The sequence below is a fragment of the Panthera leo genome, chromosome A3, assembly GCF_018350215.1.
Source record: "Panthera leo isolate Ple1 chromosome A3, P.leo_Ple1_pat1.1, whole genome shotgun sequence".
NCBI classification, from domain to species: domain Eukaryota; kingdom Metazoa; phylum Chordata; class Mammalia; order Carnivora; family Felidae; genus Panthera; species Panthera leo.
The window spans coordinates 27,584,149-27,604,931 of record NC_056681.1 but is presented as its reverse complement, the minus strand read 5'-3'; the positions used below and the strand labels follow the sequence as shown (position 1 = coordinate 27,604,931).

The 20,783-nt window shown below is 49.4% G+C and overlaps 1 protein-coding gene across 2 annotated transcripts; it reads left to right on the top strand.

Moving 5' to 3' along the window:
* The first annotated feature begins 653 nt into the window (after positions 1-653).
* Positions 654-19,833, top strand: TBC1D20 (TBC1 domain family member 20). Of its 2 annotated transcripts, XM_042931357.1 has the most exons (9): positions 654-869; positions 8,482-8,667; positions 10,303-10,383; positions 13,871-14,057; positions 14,251-14,352; positions 15,284-15,425; positions 16,237-16,424; positions 16,696-16,988; positions 19,409-19,833. In XM_042931357.1, exons 1-8 carry the CDS (start codon positions 800-802, stop codon positions 16,949-16,951), a joined length of 1,212 nt encoding a protein of 403 aa, XP_042787291.1. In that variant the 5' UTR covers positions 654-799; the 3' UTR covers positions 16,952-16,988; positions 19,409-19,833. The 2 variants fall into 2 exon arrangements, with proteins under 2 accessions (XP_042787291.1, XP_042787290.1); XM_042931356.1 differs by lacking the exon at positions 19,409-19,833 and having other exon boundaries at positions 16,696-17,054.
* The last annotated feature ends 950 nt before the right edge of the window (positions 19,834-20,783 follow it).

The following is a 20,783-nucleotide window of genomic DNA, read 5'->3' as shown; positions in this document are numbered from 1 at the left end:
CCTTTCAAAAAGAGTAGGCATGGGGAATTATGAGGCTGGCATTCCTGGTCCTGCTCTCACTTAGAGCTTCACGGTGATGAACTGTAGTTAGACAATGTGCTGCCCAGAGATGAGGAACCAGCCTGAGACAAGAACTGGTTACCTCCTCTGGGACACCTTGTTCCAGTTGCTGAGCATTTGACAGTAGCTTTTCCCTTTCCCTTTTCCCTGAGAGCCAGCCACCCCCCTGTTTTACAGAGCATCAAAGTTGGCCCAAGCCTTGCTAGGACCACACACTTTAGCCCTAGAGCTATGACGGGCAGGAGAGCCTGTCTCGGTCCCATCACTCCCGCAGGCAAGAATTGAGCTGTGTCCCTGTGCTCTACACTCAATCACGAGTCTCGGTTTCTGGGATTTTCTATATTCAAAGACCTGGTTAAGACAGTACTTTTATCATCATTATCATTTTACAGATAGGAAAAGCAAAAGAAATGACAAAATCTGGTCCCGTACACACCCACTCAAGTGTGCCGCGCGCTATAGCTCGGCTAGAACTCCGGGGCGCGCGCTTCCTCTCGCCGCTTAGGGCGCCCGCGCGCGTGTCCCCCGACCGCCGTCGGCCTAGCGTAGCGGCTGGTCACGTGCAGGCGCGGGGGCGGGGCCCGCGCGGACGCCTGCGCGCCTGCGCGCTTGCGCGCCGCGGGCTGACCGATCCCTACCCTGTCCGGCGGAGCCGGCGCTGGGTCCCGCGGCCATAGCCGCGTCTTCTCTCGGCTCTGCCACCAGCCGGGGCTCGGGCCCGGGCCCGGGCCCCCGGGACATGGCCCTCCGGAGTGCGCAAGGCGACGGCCCCACCTCCAGCCGCTGGGACGGCGGCGCCGAGAAGACAGGTACGGAAGCCGGCGGGGGTGCCGAGGAGCGGCCTTCGGGGACGGCGCGAGGGGCAGGGGCGGCCCTGCGGGTGGAGAAGCGGGGAGGCAAGGAACAGCTGTCGGAGGAGCGGCCCCGGGCGCAGGCGGCGTCCAGGAGGGGCCCGAGGGACCGCGCGGGGTGCGCCCAGCGCCGCGGGCCGGGGTCGGGACGGCGGGAGAGGAAAAGGGTGATGGGCCCGGTCACGTCTGAAAGGGAAGCGATCCTGGAACTGGGGAGCCAGCGGATGCTGAGACCACAGGAACCCTGCTGGCAGACTCGCGTCCCCTGTGCGAAGGAAGGGCGGGGGAATCTGGTCCGGCTTCGTCACGTCTGGAGAGAATTGGGTCTCCCGGAGAACTGAGGCCAAGCCTCCACCCCCGGCCCGAGGCTGTCCGGCCACGTCCGCACGCTCCTGGTGCCTCCTCCCTAGTTGTAAGGCAAGTTTCCCAAACTTCATTCATCGCTCACCCGCTTGATTTACGCGGTGTACGTGTACCACCTATTTGTTTTAATTGCCATAAAAATCCAGCCTTTTAAAATGTACAGTTCACTGGTTCTTAGCACATTTACAGTGTTGTGCAATCATAGCCGCTGTCTGATTCCAGGACGTTTCTAATTCCCAAAAGAAATCCATCACTCCCCATTCCCCAGTCTCCACAGCTCCTGGCAACCACTAATCTACTTTCTGCCTCAATCCTGTGCCACCTATTTGAATGTTACTTAATTTTGTAGGAGAAAGCGATTCTCCCAGATTTTCATAGTTTCATACCAAGCAGTAATTTCTGTGAAACCATGGTTTCATTGTGCACTGGTTTTGAATACGTTTTACGTACAGTTAAAATACGGCACTTAAAATTATTCACGTTTACTCTGTACCGAATAAAATAATCTCTTTTTCCCCTAAGACTAAGGTGACTTTCCCACCTTTCCGTCCTCTGATGGGCGCTGCCCAGAATAGAACCAACCACGTATTCAACCCATATTTTTGGTGAAGCACCTGGTGTCCACATTTTGTTTCTCTGGGCTCATTTTCTGTTATTTTCTTTTTCTCCTGTTCTAATCCTGGATGGAAGTGGAGCTCACTCGTATTATTTCTTTGGGCTCTTTGGCCTTTGTCAACCCTTTGCTGGTGTTTTAGTATGACTGGCATCTGTCCTCATGGCGTAGTAGTGCCCCGAGTAGTATGGGTTTTGTGACCTGTTATATCGTGTGGCTGTGCCTAGGTTGTGAGACCTAGTTTCCTTGATGTTTTGCTTCTCTGGATGAATGGGAGGAATTTAGAGATGAGAGTTTTTGTTTTTGTTAAATGTTTTTGTTCTGTTTTTAATCCTATTGGAGACTTGGTGGCAAAGTTACTAATACTGGAAGCCCCCCTTTGTAGACTTTACGATCAGAGTGGTTTACTCTCTAGAATATTTTTTCTTTATTGTTAGGGTAAAGCAGTCTTTCTTAATACATGCTTGTCTTCATGTTTCAGGTAGTTAATGGATCTCTGCTAATTTGGGTACTGTTTGTTGAAACTAATTAGGACTTCCAGAAACAGAGGCTACTTTGTTTTCTTTTGTTTTTAATAGGAACCTTACTCCAAGTAAGGTAAGGTGTTCCTCTCCCACTGTCTTTATCTGGTACAGATATGAAGTTCAAACATAAAACTTTAAGTTATTTTCCAGTGTCAACATTAGGAGTTCAAGGGATGGGGCAGGGGCGTGTCTGTTTAGGGGGACTCTCTATCCCCTCTGGCCGTGTCTTCCGTTGTTTTGATTAAGGCTAGCGTGGCTTGATTTGAGTTTGACTTCTGTTTAAAAACTGTCAAGCTTTCTCAGGGTGCCTGGCTAGCTCAGTCGGTAGAGCATGAGACTCTTGATCTCAAAGTCGTGAGTTTGAGGAGGTAGAGTTTACTTAAAAAAAAAAAAGAAGACTAAAGCATTCTTGATATGCAAACTTAAACCGAATAATCAGTATGGAATTTTGTACTCTCACACAGATTTCGTTATTAAGTGTCTAGCATCATTTACCTCATCTAAGTCACTAACATGTATTGTGCTGATATGGAAAAACTTTTAGAGGAAGCATAGCTAGTGTTTGTTTATCTTTTCTCATTGTCCTTTCCCTGTATATTAAGATATATCTTAATATACCATCTGTATATATCAGATGGTTTTGGGAGATACTTATTGCTCGGAGGATCTTTACCTGGGTTCTGCAGCCAGAGTTGAGAGAGGCGTGAGAAAGTAATGGGTTCAGCCATCCTTCTCTGAACTGTTAAGAATCACTGTTTCAATTCTCTTATTAAAATAATTTTCACGGAGAACAGGTCAAATAGTACTTACATCATTGTTCCCTCCTTGTTGAGGGAATTACTTTTCAGATATCAGGCTTTTTTTTTTTTTTTTTTTTTTTTTAATAGCAGTGTCTTACATTTTGCAGCCAATTGTAGGATAGTTACTTCACTCTGTCATGGTTATGATAGCCAAGACCTCTACTGTAAAGGAATTTGGAAAGTATCAGCTTCAGAATATATATATAATACATCTCTCTTTTAAGTGGGGGCAAAACGAAACTGGAGAAGAAAGGATTCAAGGGACTTTGGATGACCTATATGCAGATGTCTCAAGTGTAGCAATGTGTGTCTCACCCCAAAATCCATACATAAAATTTCTCTTAAAGTAGATCGTAGATGTTAAACCTCGGTGTTTTCCTGCACATCCCCAGAATAGGACTATGATTTTTCTCTCTGAGGTGAAATTAGCTGTTTAGCTGACACCACTAACCTTTTCTTCCTTGTTGTGTAGCTTAGCAGTTGACCTTATCACTCTGTGCTTTCTCCATCTGCAATTCACTTGAGTTTTCTGTTTTCTCCTTTTTTACATCACAACGAGAGCCTATATATTAGGTGCAGTAAATATTTGTTGAAGGAGGGGAGTGGCACACACAGGCGTGCCTTTGATATTGGACCCTGAACAGACAGCAGCTCAAGTCCACATTGGAGCAGTATCCTACTCTGGGAAGTACCAGTAACTTTAGAAAAAGGCCAAAGAGTCTAGAAATCTATGGTAGAGTTGTGCAGTGAGCCCGTTCTTAACAGGAGCATGGGGAAAAAGAATGTCATTTGCTGTAGGCCAGTTTTTCCAGAGGAGCAGTGGCTGAGCTAAATTATTTATTTTATTCTGCACATATTTGTTGGGTTCCCACAGAGTGCCAAAAACCAAGAAGACAGGAGTGCATTTTGAAATGCAGGATTAAAAACAAAATCAGAGTAGAGTGTTAGGAGAGATAAGTGTTGGAGCTGTGGTTCCGAATTAGTTAAAGTTCTGGCAGATTATTTGCCAAAGCATAATGGGAATCTGGCTGATTGCAGACAGTGTTATTTCCCCCAAGTTACTAGCAACAGTTTTCCTTTCCCTCAGATTGCCAAGCAGCTTACTTGGGAAGAGGGGTGATATGGATAGATATCTAAACAAATTGAGGAAATCTTTCCACACTCTTAACAAGTAGGTTAACAAGATTTCTAAATGTCAGTTTACCTCAGGCAGCATTCAGTGTTATCATTCTAAGTGTTCTTAGTTTGTGATGTGTAGAAAGTACAAGGGCACTCTAAATTGGGGGGGGGGGGGGGGGAATATATATATATAAAATATCTGCTGCTTTTTCTTTCTTTGCCAGAACTTAATCCAATCCCTGCCATATTTCATTTCAGCCTATGTTGTTATATAAAAAGTCTTCTTTTCGGGGCACCTGGGTGTCTCAGTCGGTTAAGCATCTGGTTTCGGCTCAGGTCGTGATCACAGTTCGTGAGTTCGAACCCCATGTCGGGCTCCGTGCTGACATCTGGGAACCTGAAGCCTGCTTCAGATTTCTGTGTGTGTGTCTCTCTCTCCCTCTACCCCTCTCCTGCTTACACTCTGTCTCTGTCTCTCTCTCAAAAATAAATATTTAGGGCCGCCTGGGTGGCTCAGTCGGTTAAGCGCTGACTTCAGCTCAGGTCATGATCTCACGGTCCGTGGGTTCGAGCCCCGCATCGGGCTCTGTGCTGGCAGCTCAGAGCCTGGAGCCTGTTTCAGATTCTGTGTCTCCCTCTTTCTCTGACCCTCCCCTGTTCATGCTCTCTGTCTCAAAAATAAATAAATGTTAAAAAAATTTAAAAAATAATAAATAAATAAATAAATATTTAAAAAAATTTTTTTTAATAAATAAACATTAAAAAAAAAAAAAAGTCCTGGGGCTCCTGGGTGGCTCAGTCAGTTAAGCGTCTGGCTCTTGACTTCGGCTCAGGTCGTGATCTCACAGTTCATGGGTCTGAGCCCCAATTGGACTCTGTGCTGGTGGTGCAGAGCCTGCTTGGGATTCTCTCTCTTCCCCCTCTCTCTGCCCCTCCCCTGCTTGTGTGCTCAGCCTCTCTCTCAAAATAAATACATAAACTTAAAAAAAAAAAAAAAAGTCTTCTTTTCTTCCACATGTCTACATGTCTTCTCCTCCAAAGGATGGCCCTTTGACCCATAGTTTAAAATTCCTTCCTTGTCTTCCTCTTGAGTGCAGGATAAAACCCAGACTCATTTATGACCCACATTTCCTGCAGTCCTCCCAGGTTCTGTTTTCTCTCTTTACCTAACACTTGAGCCTCACAGACTCTCTCTGTGTTTTCTGGACATGGTGTTTCTCTCATGTGATAAGGTCTTTGCACGTACTCTTTCCTCCGCCTGGAATGCTCTCCAGCACAGTCTTCCATGTGCAAAATTTGCTTTAAGAAGGTGGCAGAATATATTTTCATTGAAGCCTTTCCTGATTGCCCCAGGAGTAGGCATTCTTTCCTCTGGATTTTCATAATTCGTCATGATTCTGTTCTATAATAATTGTGTTCCTCCCCAACGTGAGCCTCTCAAAGGCTGAGGGGTCATATTCATCTTTTTATCCCAGTGTGGTGCTTAACTACCAGTAGATGCTCATTGGGTGATGGACTGATACATGGATGGATAGACTAATGAGTGGCTGGGGAGACGGAAGGGAGGAAGGAAGGACGGACGGACGGACAGACGGACACACACTCAAGCCAAGAACTTGAAGCACCTTATAAACAAACGTCTGACTAGCTAGGTGCTCTGCTAACAGAGGGCATTGGGACTTGTTTTTTCATGATTTCTAGGTAGAGTAACCATTTAACTGAGCATCCAAACTGGGACATTTCTGAGAGTGCAGCTGGCAGGAGGGATTTACGTGGATGATTATCCTGGGACTCTAGGCGCAAACCAGGAATGTCTCAGACAAACAGGAGCAGACGGTCATCCTACTAGGTGAAAATACAGTCTAGCCAGGAGGACAGGTTCCCCCGGGTGAAGAGTCACCTGTGTTGCATTTGTAGCTGCACCTCCCGTTACATGTGACCGCAGTGCAGTGATACCTGTTTATGTGGTTAGTGTGTCACAACTGTGGTAGGTACGTTACCAGGACCACCTTTCATTGGTGTTAATAATGTGCGTCTTTGTCCTGGAAACAGTTTGTAGACTGTTGTCTCAGAATAAACTACTACTCACGAAAGTTGCTTTGTGGCTCTCCTTTTTTTTTTTTTTAATTTTAATTTTATTTAAATGTTTATATTAGAGCACGCAAGCCGCAAGCCAGGAGGGCTAGAGAGAGAGGGAGACAGAATCCAAAGCAGACTCCAGGCTCCTGCGGTCAGCACAGAGCCTGACACAGGGCTCGAACTCACGAGCTGTGAGATCATGACCTGAGCCGAAGTTGGATGCCTAACCGACTAAGCCACCCAGGCATCCCCCCCCCTTTTTTTTTAATTTTAATGTTTATAGTTGAGAGAGAGCGGCTTTGTGGCCCTCCTAAAGCCTAACCGACTTCCAGCGTTCATCTTCTCTAAAGCCCAAACTTCCTTCCAGTGTTACCTTCCACTTACATTAAGTGTAGTGTCTTGCACCTTGTATTTGCTACATAAACATTTTTTAAGGAGTCAATTTACTGTTAGATGGAAGGGACTTGTGTTTCTTATCTCTTGGCCTTTCTTCTCTCTACCCTGCCCTCTGCCTCTTGAAATCCTCCCCTTCCTTTTGAAATTGCACTCTCCGGTAATGCCTTCTCAAGTTAGCCTGACCTACAACGGTCTCTTTGAACTCTTGGTGTCCGCACATCCCTTTTTTGGGGCAATTATGGTACACTGCTTTGTAACATCTCTTTGGTATTGTCTTGTTTAACTTGCGTTTGCAGTTCGCAGTTCCAAAAGTTAGGCATTCCACATTAAATTGTGAAAGCATGTTTTTTGCGTTATTTTCTTTTCCTTTTCTTTTTCTTCTAAAGAGATGGCTTATTTATTTATTTATTTATTTATTTATTTATTTTTAAGTTGATGTATTTATTTTTGAGATAGAGAGAACACCAGCAGGGGAGGAGCAGAGAAAGACAGAGGATCTGAAGTGGGTTCTGTGCTGACAGCAGAGAGCCCAGCATGGGGCTTGAACTCATGAACCGTGAGATCATGACCTGAGCCCAATTCGGATGCTTCCACTAAGCCACCCAGGTGTCCCTCCACATAATTTTCAATAGAAAAATTATAATATGATACACACCAACCACAAATCTCAGCCAATTTCCTAAAAAGGAATTTAAACACAGTAAAATGCCAGTGTATAAATAAACTATCACATAGGGATGTAAGATGCTTAGAACATCACCCTTACTTAATATGGTCATCAGGAAACAGTTGCTTTGTGTGCAGCTATCATGCCTGTCTTATCACCAGCCACGCTGGAGACCCAAGTATACCCTTTGATCTGTTTTTGAAAATATGTAGGGTCTCCTGTCTGGCTCAGTTAATAAACTGTGCAACTCTTGATCTCGGGGTCATGAGTTCAAGCCCCATATTGAGTGTGGAGCTTAAAAAAAAAGAAAGGGGCGCCTGCGTGGCTCCATTGGTTGAGCATTGGACTCTTGGTTTCAGCTCAGGTCACGATCTCATGGTTCGTGAGTTCGAGCCCTACATCGGGCTCTGCGCTGACAGTGTGGAATGTGCTTGGGGGCACTCTCTTTCCCCTGTCTCTGCCCATTCCCCACTCGCTCTCTCTGTCTCTTAAATAAACTTAGGGGAAAAAAAGAAAGAAAGAAAATGTCTCTGCGTAATTCTGAAATGTTATCAGTTGTATTAGCATGTAACTGGGAAATTTTTGTCTCGTGGTTTTATTTTAAAATGCAGTATTGAATTTTGGCGATATGCATATAAACAGGAAAAACCATTATATATATGTTCTGTGAAGTTTGGGATTAAGAAAGAACAAGCATTGTATTCTATTCTGTCCTATCCTATCCTATCTTATACTATACTATCCTATTCTATCTTATCCTAAAACATTAACAGTAAATGTTAGATATGCCTGAGTTTAATGAGCACTTATTGTAATTGTAATTCCTTGCTTGTTACTTACATGGTATATCTCCTTAGTGTTTTGCACATTATGTGCTAATTACATGTTTGTAGGTGGACTTTAAGAATATCTACCTGTACCCCAAATCAAATAAGGAGATTGAGCCCTGCGCAGAAAATGTACACATGCTGAATACGTGCCTAATGCCTTTTTCCCCTTTGTTTTGCAGACTTTACCACCAAAAGGAAAAAGAAAGTGGCAGAGATTTACCAGGCTCTGAACAGTGATCCCACTGACGTGGCTGCCCTTAGACGCATGGCTATCAGTGAAGGAGGGCTCCTGACTGATGAGATCAGGCAGAAAGTGTGGCCCAAGCTCCTCAATGTCAATACCAATGACCCACCTCCTATATCAGGTAATGGTGGGGAATGGTTGTGAGGGGAACTTGTCTAAGATGCGAGGACAAAAGAATTTCAGGATCTTTCATTCTTAATGCTCATTTTAAACCAGTTGTAGATGAGTAAATCTGAAGAATTTTAGGGCCCACGCTAAAAATTGGGCCCACTCTGAAAATAAGGCCAAACTGATAAGACTTTTCTTCAAACATGGAGTGAGCTTTTACGAGGTTGATAGGTAGCTTTTATCGGCTAAGTGGGGGAGTTTATATTCTGGTCTGTGTTCACTTAGAGGTGGGTTGTAGGGATCTGTATTTTAACAAGCACCCCAGCTGGTTCTGGTGCAAATGAACTCCATTTTGAGAAACTTTAGGCCATGGGGAGAGAGAATATTTCTCCGGTCCTTAAGAAAAACAAGGCCAAACGAAACTTCTTCGTTGGGAAATACTAAGATTCTTTTGAAAGCTCAAATTCTGTAACTGTATAAAAAGCTGTTCCTTAACTAGTTTGCAAGGCCCATGCAGTCGAAGGAGTTTCTTGGAATATAGCACAACGTACAAAGAAAGTACAATCCACTTTGTCATTCATTCACTCAACACTGGTGGCTTTCCTGCCGTGTATAGCAGAAGTCCAGTGCTGGAGATTCTTCCACTCATTTGGCAGGTGGTCCTTGTGCTCCTGTTGTGCGCCCGGTACTAGAGATGATTAGAACAGCCTCTGCTGATCAAAAGCTCGCAGTGTCATGGTGCACACTGCAGCCGAGTGGGTGTTAAGTCGCCTCTTGTTCGTCTCTTTGAAACCGGCTGCCTCGGCGCAGTCAGCTGTGGGTTGGAAGGAAGCTACATCACCATATTCACACTCTTTACTCCTGAGATGATGTCCTTCTCTCAGATCGCAAACTTCCCAGATCTTTATAAGATGAAGTCTGTATGTGGGGATGTGTTACACCTGCTCCTCGGTAGCTTTCGATTGTAGTTGTGATGGAAATGCGCACTTGTTACAGAACACTCGGTTTGGTTGAGGAAAGTGTGCACTTGCTGCGTATATACAGCAGCTAGAGGCTGCCACGGTATTTTCAGTATTGGATTGGCAGCTGAACACAAGTACCCACTCCTGTTTGCACTCAGTCCTAGAATTTCAGGGTCAAGAGAGGTGAGGTACTTCTTTGTGTGCGTTTATCTTAATACTCCTTTCTGAGCGGCTCAGTGCTCCCTAGGCTGTACAGATGTCTGTGGTTTCCCCATCCACGATCTCATCTGATCCTTGCAGTAACCTGAAAGGGGCATATGGAAGGAAATATCCCCATTTTACAGACGTGGACCTTGAAGTTCAGGGCCGTCCCCCGGTGACACATGGTAGCCGCCTCCAATAGGCCCCCGGCCTCCTGACTCCTTGTGCACTGCTCCTTCTGTCTCAGGGTTGCCTCCTGGACAGTCCGTGTCCCTCCTCTTACAGTCACTTTAGCTTGAATGAAACAGCGGGTTTGGAGCTAACCTGGGGGTTCCTCTCCCCATGTTGTCTCTTGTGTCATATGTCCTCTTGAGGAAAAAGCTTAACTGTGCCCTCCCGGCCTTTGGTGCCATAGCAGAATGTTCTTGTCCCTGCTCCGGCTTCTCAGACTTTGCTGCGGTAACGCGTTCCTTTTCCTCCCACAGGGAAGGACCTGCGGCAGATGAGCAAGGACTACCAGCAAGTGCTGCTGGACGTCCGCCGGTCCTTACGGCGCTTCCCGCCCGGTGAGAAGCAAGTGCTCCCTCGGTCTTGCCGCCCCAGGAGCTCCCGCCCCAACTGCACCCAGCGGGACCCAGTCGGGGACCTTGTACTCACGACTGGGTCACCTTCAGACCCCGCACTGCCAAAGTCTGAGCCAGAAGTCCTTTCTCTTGGCCTAGAGGTGGTGGGTGAAAACCCTAGGGGTTTTTCCCCCTTCAGAGCCACGGGAGAGACTCCGTAGGGACCGCTGTAGCCATTGTCTGGCTTTAAAGAGCAGCTTGGCTGACCAGTGGGCGCTAACAAGAGCCAGGCATACCTTCATCCGATTGGATTTCTAAGTAGGGATTTCTCCCACATGCCTCTGTTGGGTCCCTGGACTGGAAGGGAGGCCATTCCCTGCGCGGTTAAAGGGGCTGTTTGAGAAACTGCTTCCCACGCTGGGGAGAAGGAGAACAGTGGCCGGCTCTGGTCTCTGTCTTCGCAACAGAGGAAGCTGGGCGACAGACCTCGTGCTTCTGATCCCATCCTCTCCCTCTGGCAGCCTCGCCTTTGCGTAGGTCTGGGGAGGAAGGAGAATTGCTGCAGGGGACGAGAGCCTCTAAACCCATTGCCTCCCTCTTCCAAAACCGTGCTCTGGCTCAGATTTTGCCCGTTAAAGCGCCTTCTTCACCCCTTGCAGCCTTGCTCCAAGGCGATGACACTCGCCATCCCTGTGTGGCCGGTAGCTCTTGAGAAGAACGTGTGCCCGTGGCCCAGTCCCCTTTCCCTAGGCTACAGGTCCACATAAGACCGCATGGGCCAAGGCCCCATTTCCCCCCAGCTAATCTTTTCCTTGGAACCCTTTCTGCTTCTTCCGTTTATGGACCGATGGTGCGTGAGGCTCTTTGTGTGGGCTGACCTTTCCACGTGCTTTCATATTCTTCTTGTGTCTGTGTTGTTCTGAACTTAGCCGACCTCTCTTACTCTGAAACTTCAGAGTTTAGGTTAGTCTCTCCTCCTTCATTACTTTCCCTAACCATTGTAGCTGGTCTGCTCCATTTTCTTTTTGGCTTATCTTTTACAGTATGCCTTTTTGAGAAGAGGTGGTGTAAACACGAGCAACAGATGAATTTGCTTTTACCTTAAACCCTTTGTTCAGGGTCGTTTGGGCGCTTCCATGAACTGTTTTCTCTCAATGTCTGTCATAACTGGAAGAGCTAATGGTGTGGGAGAGCAGTGCTGGGGCCACTCCTCCAAAGCAGCTCACAAGGCCACGTTTTGGCAGTTTCCTTCTTTCTTCCTTTCTCTCTCTATCTCTCTCTTTCTTTCCTTTTTTTATTTTTTTATTTTTTTATTTTTTTTAATGTTTATTTTTGAGAGAGAGAGCAAGAGAGAGAGAGCAAGCAGGGGAGGGGCAGAGAGAGAGGGAGACCCAAAAGCAGGCTCCAGGCTCTGAGCTGTTAGCACAGAGCCCGACGCAGGGCTCGAAATCACGAACCGCGAGATCATGACCTGAGCTGAAATCGGAGGCTTAACCGACCCTGCTACCCAGGGGCTTTTTTTTGGCATTTTCATACTAAAAGCCACATGAGAGGCGCCTGGGTGGCTCAGTTGGTTAAAGGTCTGACTCTTGGTTTCGGCTGTGGTCACAACGTCATGGTTCTTGAGCCCCGACTCAGACTCTGAGCTAACAGCAGAGAGCCTGCTCGGGGATTCTCCTCCCCGCTCCTTCTCTGCCCCTCCCCAACTCATGCAAGCTCTCGCTCTCTCTCAAAATAAATAAACTTCCAAAAAATAAAAAAATAAAAGTCACATGAGCAGAGGAGCCATACTGACCACTGCCAGAACCAGCTGCGTTATCTGCACTATCTCCTGAGGCAGGCTCCCCCGTTTCTGGAATATCTTAGATCAAGATATAGTCCTGGGGGAGTGCCTGAGTGGCTAAGTTGGTCAGGTGTCGTGATTCTTGATTTCAGCTCAGGTCATGATCTCATGGTTCAGGAATTCGAGCCCTGTGTCAGGCTCTGTGCTGACAGTGTAGAGCCTGCTTGGGATTTTCTCCCTGTCTCTCTAACTCTCCCTGCCTCACATGCATGTGTTCGATCTCTCTCTCTCTCTCTCTCTCTCTCTCTCTCAAAAATAAACTTAAAAAAAAAAGGGGGGGGCGCCTGGGTGGTTCAGTCGGTTGAGCGTCCGACTTTGGCTCAGATCATGATCTCGTGGTCTGTGAGTTCAAGCCCCTCATCAGGCTCTGTGCTGACAGTTGGGAGCCCGGAGCCTGCTTCGGATTCTGTGTCTCCCTCTCTCTCTGCCCCTCCCCCGCTCATGCTCTGTCTCAGAAATAAACATTAAAAAAACTTAAAAAAGAAAAAAGGTTAGATTCCTGTGATGCTTAGGTTGGCTTAGAGGGGAACACACAACTCTTAAATTTTTTATTTTTATGTAGTTTCATATCTATAGAAAAGTTGCAAAAATAAGACTAATAATTCCTCAGATACCTTTTGCCCAGATTTCCTTATATGTTAGCATTTTGCTATATCTGTTTTCATATTGCTTTGTGTCTTTCTTACACACACACACACACACACACACACACACACACTTTTTTTTCTGAACTATTTAGGAATAAATTACAGACCTGCTGCCCCTTTACCCCTAAATATTTCAAGGTGTGGTTCCTAAAACAAGGCCCTTACATAATCACAGTGCACTTATTAAAATCAGTAACACTGAAAAATACTGCTTCTCATGTATATTTTATTCAGGTCTCACCGTTTACTGCAATAATGTCCTTCACAGGAAAAAGAGATACAGATGCATTCATTTCCCATTTAGTCATTGTTTCTCTTTAGCCTTCTTTAACCTGGAATAGTTCCTTTGTGTTTTATGACTCAGTTATTTTTGTAAAATTTCCCTCGGTTTGGGCTTGTCTAGTATTTCCTTATGATTAGATTCAGGTTTATGCGCTTTTTTTGTTGTTGTTTATTTATTTTTGAGAGAGAGCACAAGTGAGGGAGGGGTAGACAGAGAGGGAGACACAGAATCCAAAGCAGGCTCCAGGCTCCGAGCTGTCGGCGCAGAGCCTGACGCAGGGCTCCAACTCCCGTGCCCTGAGGTCCTGGCCCGAGCCGGTCCGACGCTCAGCCGACTGAGCCCCCGGGCGCCCCGGGTTTATGCGCTCTCGATGGGAATTCCACGGAAGCGATCCTGTGTTCTTGGCGCGCACATCAGGAGGCTGGTGCCGTCACGTAGCCACACCCCTGGCAGTGTCCGCTGCGGGGACCTGGTTAGGACGGCGTCTGCGGGCTCGCCCGCCGTGAGGTGGCTGCTCTCTGGCTCTTTCCCGTGTGCCAGGTGGTATCGATGGTGTATGGATTCCTGTGTGTTGCCCAGTTGTTCCTAATTTGGTTTTTTGTTTTTGTTTTTTGTTTTTTAATTAAACGCTTTGGAACTCCTTTGCTGCCCGTCCTAACCTCCTGGTTACCAGGCTGCTTGCTGTGTTCAAGTGCATCTCCCCTCCCCCCTCCGCAGGCATGCCAGAGGAACAGAGGGAGGGGCTGCAGGAGGAGCTGATCGACATCATCCTGCTCATCTTGGAACGCAACCCCCAGCTGCACTACTATCAGGGCTACCATGACATCGTGGTCACCTTTCTGCTGGTGGTCGGCGAGGGGCTGGCGACATCTCTGGTAGAAAAATTGTCCACGCACCACCTCAGGTACCGGTGCAGAGGAACAGAGGAGGAAGGCGATCGCTGCCCGAGGCCCCCCGCCCCTCCCCCGCCCCGCTCCCGGGAGAATGCCTCGGCCCGGTGTCTGCTCATTGTTTTCAGCGTGGGAGCCCCGTTCTGCCCCCTCAGCCCGGATCCGGGTGTCCGGTCGGACCGAGCTCAGTGCATTGTCTCCCTCTAGGGATTTCATGGACCCCACAATGGACAACACCAAGCACATATTAAACTGTCTGATGCCCATCATCGACCAGGTGAATCCAGAGCTCCACGACTTCATGCAGAGGTATATACGCCCCTCCGTGCACGCGCAGACGCACCCCTTCGGCTTTCTCTTGGCCCGTGTGTCTTCCCCGCGAGTCTGGCTCGGTGTCCCCATCATCGTATGTTGATGAGCGTTAAGTTCTTCAGGTCGTCCTTTCTGTCTGCCAGCGACCTGGATAATCCAGTTCTGTACATTCTGGGAGCATTTGGGGGGTACCGTGCTCCCGTGGGGATACAAGAGATGTCACAGCACAGGCCCTTGAGGACTTTACATCTGGTGAGGGGTGAGGAGAGGTCGGTGAGGTCCGTGTGCCGAGGTAGACTCTGAGGTTACTGCCACCAGAGAACTGCATAACTACTGTGGGATGCCCAGGCGTGAAAGACAAAGTCAGCTGTGGGTTGTTTTACTCACCAGATACCAAGGAGAAGAAATATTTCTTTGCAAATCTCACGGGACTTTTTTCTCTTCTGTGTAACTGGCAATGTGTCTGACCGGCACCTCACCCTTTTTTTTTTTTTTTTTTTAAATAATATCTGTGTCTTAAGGTGTTTCAGTGATCTCTTAACTGAACAGTTAATACAATTATGTCTTTAAGCCTGAGAATATGTATATTGCCTGTGCCCCCAGACGGATATATGACTTTCTCAGAACGAAAATGATGGTACATTGTGAAAACAGCTACTTCTTTCTGTATATGACATTTTTTGGCCATTAAGAAAACAGCCAGTGAGATAAGGCAACCAGTACCCTATCATAGTATTAGTGTCATGATGGTGGGTATGTTTTAAGGACTTTGTATTTTGTGAGAAGACACTGAATTCCTCGGTGGCTGAATTTTCCAGAGAGTGTCTTTCCCAAACTCTTCTCATAAGCGCGGAGGACAAAGACACCCCCGACAGTGGGAAGGGACAGCCCAGCAGGGAACCTAACATCTGGATTTCCTTGTCCCTAGTGCCGAGGTGGGAACTATCTTTGCCCTCAGCTGGCTCATCACCTGGTTTGGGCATGTCCTGTCTGACTTCAGGCACGTTGTGCGGTTATACGACTTCTTCCTCGCCTGCCACCCGCTGATGCCCATTTACTTTGCAGCCGTGGTAAGTACAGGCCGTGAGCCGGCAACTAGGTTCACCGTCCACGATCATTTTCCCTCAAGGGAGACCTGGTGACGAGGGAAAGATGGGAAAAACAGCATTTCCCAGACTGACGTCCCTGGACACCGTTCCGTGCATTGTTAATGGGAGTGTCATGGGAAACGAAGGTTCTGTGTAAAACAGGCTTGATAAATGCTTGGTTGAACCAAGTGAAACCAGTCTGTTGACCGCATGTCTCCTCTGAACCTTTAAAACGCTCGCGTGCGTTGGGGGTGGTCAGTGTTCCTGTTGAGGTCTTCCGGAAGTGGTATAGACCGCAGCTCCAGACTCGGGAAGAGGCGAGGTGCGGTATGACAAGAGGACACTGACGTGGCTTGGTGGGGGCTCCAGTCAGGAGGGCCTGGATCGTGGAGGTCAGAGTGGAAGTGGAAGCACACGGGAACCCTTCGCTGTTTTGGGGAGGGGAGCAAGCCTGTTCTTTCTACTGCTTTGATCCATTTCTTCCGTGTTGGAGCTCCAGGCATCTCCCCGATACCCCTTTCCTCTTCTTCCCCCCGAAAGAACCTTGCTCATTTTATTGGTCAGCCTTCCACATCCCGGGGTGGGAGTTTGCCGGTTGTAGGAAGGACCAGCTCACCGGGAAAAGCACTCAGATACGTGCGTTATTGCTTCCTAGATGGGCACGAGACTTTGTTGAAGGTGCAGGGCCAGCCCAGTCTGTCACCAATTTAAATTCATCGCTAAGGAGAATGACGTGCCAGCGGCGAAGGCCCCGTATGTTCTGGTCTCTGACGCAAGGCCTTGCTCCCCACAGATCGTGTTGCATCGAGAGCAGGAGGTCCTGGATTGCGACTGCGACATGGCCTCGGTCCACCACCTGTTGTCCCAGATCCCTCAGGACCTGCCCTACGAGACACTGATCAGTAGGGCCGGAGACCTATTTGTTCAGTTTCCCCCGTCCAAGCTGGCTCTGGATGCAGCTGCCCAGCAGCAGGCCGAGAGGTGAGTGAGGCCAAGGCTCCGGTTGAACCGGGGGTGTTCGTACGTGAGCAGGAGCGGCGAAGACCGTGTCTGCTGGGGACAGGGCGGGGCCGTGCTTCTAGAGATCTGAGCTTACGCCAGCAGGACCCCCACTTGGGTCTTCGTGAGTCTGTATCAAGAAGAGCCTTCTAAGCAGGGGGTGGCTCTGCCCTCAGCCTCTTTCATAATCCAGTTTTCCTTTCCTTGTCGTCTTTCGCGCCATCTCGTTCTTTCCGTCTCCTTCCCTCTGCAGGACGGCAGCCTCTACCTTCAAAGACTTCGAGCTGGCGTCGGCCCAGCAGAGGCCTGACACGGTGCTGCGGCAGCGGTTTCGGGGCCTTCTGCGGCCTGAGGAGCGAACGAAAGACGTCCTGACCAAACCAAGGACCAACCACTTTGTGAAACTGGCGGTGATGGGGCTGACGGTGGCGCTCGGAGCGGCCGCCCTGGCCGTGGTGAAGAGCGCCCTGGAGTGGGCCCCGAAGTTTCAACTGCAGCTCTTCCCCTAGACGCCAGAGAGGACGCTTCCTCTTCCGTGACGTTAAGGTCTCACCCTTCCATGGAAGGATTGGGAGGGGGTGGAATTTCCTTTATTAAAAGGGTTTCTGTCAAGGGTTTTCTATTCCTGCCGGCCCTCCCTCCCTGCCCGTGGTTTGCCTTTGCTTCAGAGGCCGAGAGGGGAGCCCGCCTGGCATCTGGCGCCAGCACTTGGAGGCCTGGCTGCGGGACTCCTCTCCTTCCGGGGGGGTTACTCAGCGTCCCCCCCCACCCCCCCCACCCCCCCGCTGCCACCTCTCGTGTTGGAGGAACTGGGTTTCTTGAGCTGCCCACGGCTGTGGGAACCCGCTGGGCCTGGTGCCTGGGGACCCTCTCGGCTGCCCAGTGGTAAGTAAGCTGGGCCACCGAGCGCCCGCCTCGCGGCTCCTCCGGTTCTGTCTGCGGCGGCCGGTCAGAGACGGAGGGAGCCGCTGCTGAGGAAGTCGGACCTTGGAGCAAAGGCGAGGGACAGAGGCTGCCGGCCGGGACCAAGACCGGCCCCTCTCAAGAGCAGCTCTGCTAGCTGGCGGAGCTGGTCAGAGATCAGACAGGCGTGAACTAGGTTCCTAGGTAAATCCTGCCTGTTTTCAACCTAGAAGGCACTTGGGCATCTCCAGTCGAACAGGAAGGGACATCAAGTTGTAGGGCCCAGATACAAACTGGTTTTGCCTGCCTTGTGTCTTTTTTTCCTGTCTGTTCTCTTGCACACGCCACATGATGTTGCTTTTAAAGGACACTTTTATTACTGTTTTTAGAATTACACATACCCAACGTGTAAAGTGCCCTCACTTTAAAAATGATAGTTCCTTCATGGGAAAAATAGTTCTCATCAGAAGGATGAGCTTCTAAGACCCTGAACTTCCTTTCTCCCCAGTTATTTAACACCTCACTTGAGCTCAAGTTGCTGTGTGCTAACAGCCCCGCTCCTCCGGAGTGCCCACGTGCCCAGCTTTCCTTCCTTCCTGTTTCCCTCAGACCACTTTCCTGCTCCCATGTAGGCACCCGCTCACCACGCTGGCTTCATTTGGGGGGGTTCAGTTTATGCCCTCGACTGCTGGTCTCTCCCTCCTGGTTGGAGATGTCACTGGAAACTCGTCAGCAACCAGAAAGGGACACACTGCAGCCTGCAGAGGTTGGGGGAAGCCGAGAGCAGCCAGCTCCCTCCCTGAGCTTCTTGGGGACCCTCCAGGACTTAGGGGACAAGATGGATCGTTCGGTCCTTCCTGGACGGCTTTTCCCGTAAGCGAAGCCAAGTTTCTTTGAGATTAACTCTGGCTTGAAAACAAAAGTGCCTTCTGCTGCTCTGAAGAGTTGAGGCGTATGGTATGAAGCAGCAATGTCCTTTCATTTCCCTGGTCTCTGGGGCACTGTTCTCTTGGCAGGTGTTTTCTTAACGTGAACATGCCAGAAGTCCTCTCCCTCGGCGTACCCAGACCACAGAGTGGAGGGCATTTAGTGTGCCAGGCAGCCAGCGGGCCCAGAGCAGTGGGGAGTGGTGTCTACGCCAAGTCACTTGAAGTGACACTAAGCACTTTAAAACAGAAGGTCAAAGTGATGGGTCATTCTCTGTAGCAGGAGCCCCACTTGGGGCGAGTGTAATGTGGGTGGGTTAATCTAGACAGTGGGGGTTTCTTGAAGACCAAGGAAATTCTTCTAGGCCCCCGAGGTGGTGATGTGACAGATAGTCCCAGTCTTCTCCCCCCAGCAAGTTTGTCCCCTGTCATCTTTAGGGACAGATGGCAGCACGGACGCCTGCTACCCCGGCGCTGGGGCCTGGAAGGAATTGATGGGGAAGAGGGAAGGAGGGCATGTGATCAGGATCCCAGGGCCACGGCCTTTAGATGCCAGGAAGCAAGTGTCATATGCTCCCGCCATGGCCTAAGGAGGGGGTTCGTTTGTTTTGTGGCTTTGCTGACATCAGGGTTCCCCCTGCCAATGAGAGGAAAGCATTATCCTTTACCTTCAGGTGGTTTACTGTTCTGTAAAGAATATATGTAAATATTTTGTACAGAGCCCTGTATAAAATAAATAGCCATACGTGGTTACTAATCAGTCTCCTGACATGGTGTCCTGCATACCACTTGTGGGGAGTAGACTCTGGCCTTACGCACCTGGCCTTGGGGCGCCCCCTTCTTCCACCTCGGGCCTGGGACTGCGCTGTAGTCTGCAGACTCTTGGTTGGCCTTGACTTGCTTGGGGAGCTTGGGGATTACCTGCCGCCCTGTTTCTCTTTCAGCCGCACACCAGGTGCTGCCTGGGGGTACTGGTCACCGCGCAGGCCACGTGGGGTATTAGTCTGGGGTCGTCTTGCCTATTCTCCACATATTTCTGGAGATGCCTTTGGCTCTAAAGGCAAGGCTAACATTTGGTTTGGGACCTTCATCGGAGTCTGATGTGAATGTAACTTTATTTCCACATGTGATTTCCAGCCACAGAGGAGCCATCGACAGCTGTTCTTGCCAAGCTCTTCCAACATCCTCAACACTCCCAGCCTTTGGGTAGTGGGGGCCCAGGGCAGTGCCAGGTGCCTGTGGCCTCCACCTTGAGGATGGGGCCATCCTGGAGGAAGCATCTGAGTTGTCTGGGATGCTCGTTAGCGTTTCCCTGGCCCAGAGGGGAGGGGCACCCGAGACGGAGCAGGCACCGCTCAGCTCTTGGACCTTGCCCCACCACCGCAGGCCAGCTGCCCCTTGACCCGACGCAGAGCACGGGGCTGTCTGGGAACCGCCCCGCCCGTGGGAGCTCAGGCATCAGACTGCTACATTGAACAAGCAGCTTGTTTTGAGAGGCAGATTTGGCGTCCGTTTCATCAGAGTTGATGGTTAAATATAAAGAGGAGAATTTTGGTCCTTCCAACATTGAAGGAAGCGTATGTGTGGCATAAGAAGAAATAACTGGGTTTTGTCCCCTAAAAGCCTTGGAATTTCCCGATAGGAGCGTCTTTTGTTCACAGTGATTCCGTTTGATTCCCTGTGAGTTTCTGCTAATGAGGTGACGAGGTGGGATCACTAGAGTTTCCAGAATGGACAGGTTTGGAGGGTGGGACTTTTACCCTTCCCACTGACTTCCAAGGAGGCGAGGGGACTGGTGGGGGGGGGGGGGGGGCGGCGGGGGGAGGGGGCGGTAGCTGGGGAGCCATGGCTATACCAGCTCCGGATTCAGAGATTCGGAAAACTTCTGGATGAACACCTCACAGTGCCAGGAGGCGATGCACCCAGAGAGGGTTTGGGGGCGCTGCACCTCCCTCCCCTCAGCCTTGCCCCCTGCGTCTCTTCCATTTTAGTTTGGGGAGTTGTATCCTTTATAGTCGGTAAACGTAAGCAAAGTGTTCTGTGAGCCCTTCTAGCAAAGTATTGAACCCGAGGGGGTGTTGTAGAAACCCTTGAATTTGTGGTTGACCGGAGAGAAGTGTGGGCAGCCTGGGCGCCCCATTTGCGGCTGCATCTGAAGTGGGACCGAGTTAACCTGTGAGGTCTCCAGGTAGTGTCAGAATTGAGTTGTATTGTTGGGCCAGTTGGTGTTGGGGAACTGGAGAAGCGGTGTCAGAAAATGCCACGTGATAGGCGAGTAGAGGGGGAAATAGTGTAAAAACAACAGCCGACTAAAGTGTGGGTGGGGGGTGCCTGGCTGACTCCGCCGGAGGACGTGCGTCTCTTGATCTCAGGGGTCGTGAGTTGGAGCCCCACACCGGGTGGAGAGCTTACTGGGGAAAAGTGTGGTGGTTTTATAGAGATGAAGTAGGTCATGCCAGTGGAAGGGGACTTGGGGTCCAGGCCAGGGACAGCTCTGAGCCCTAGAGAAGGG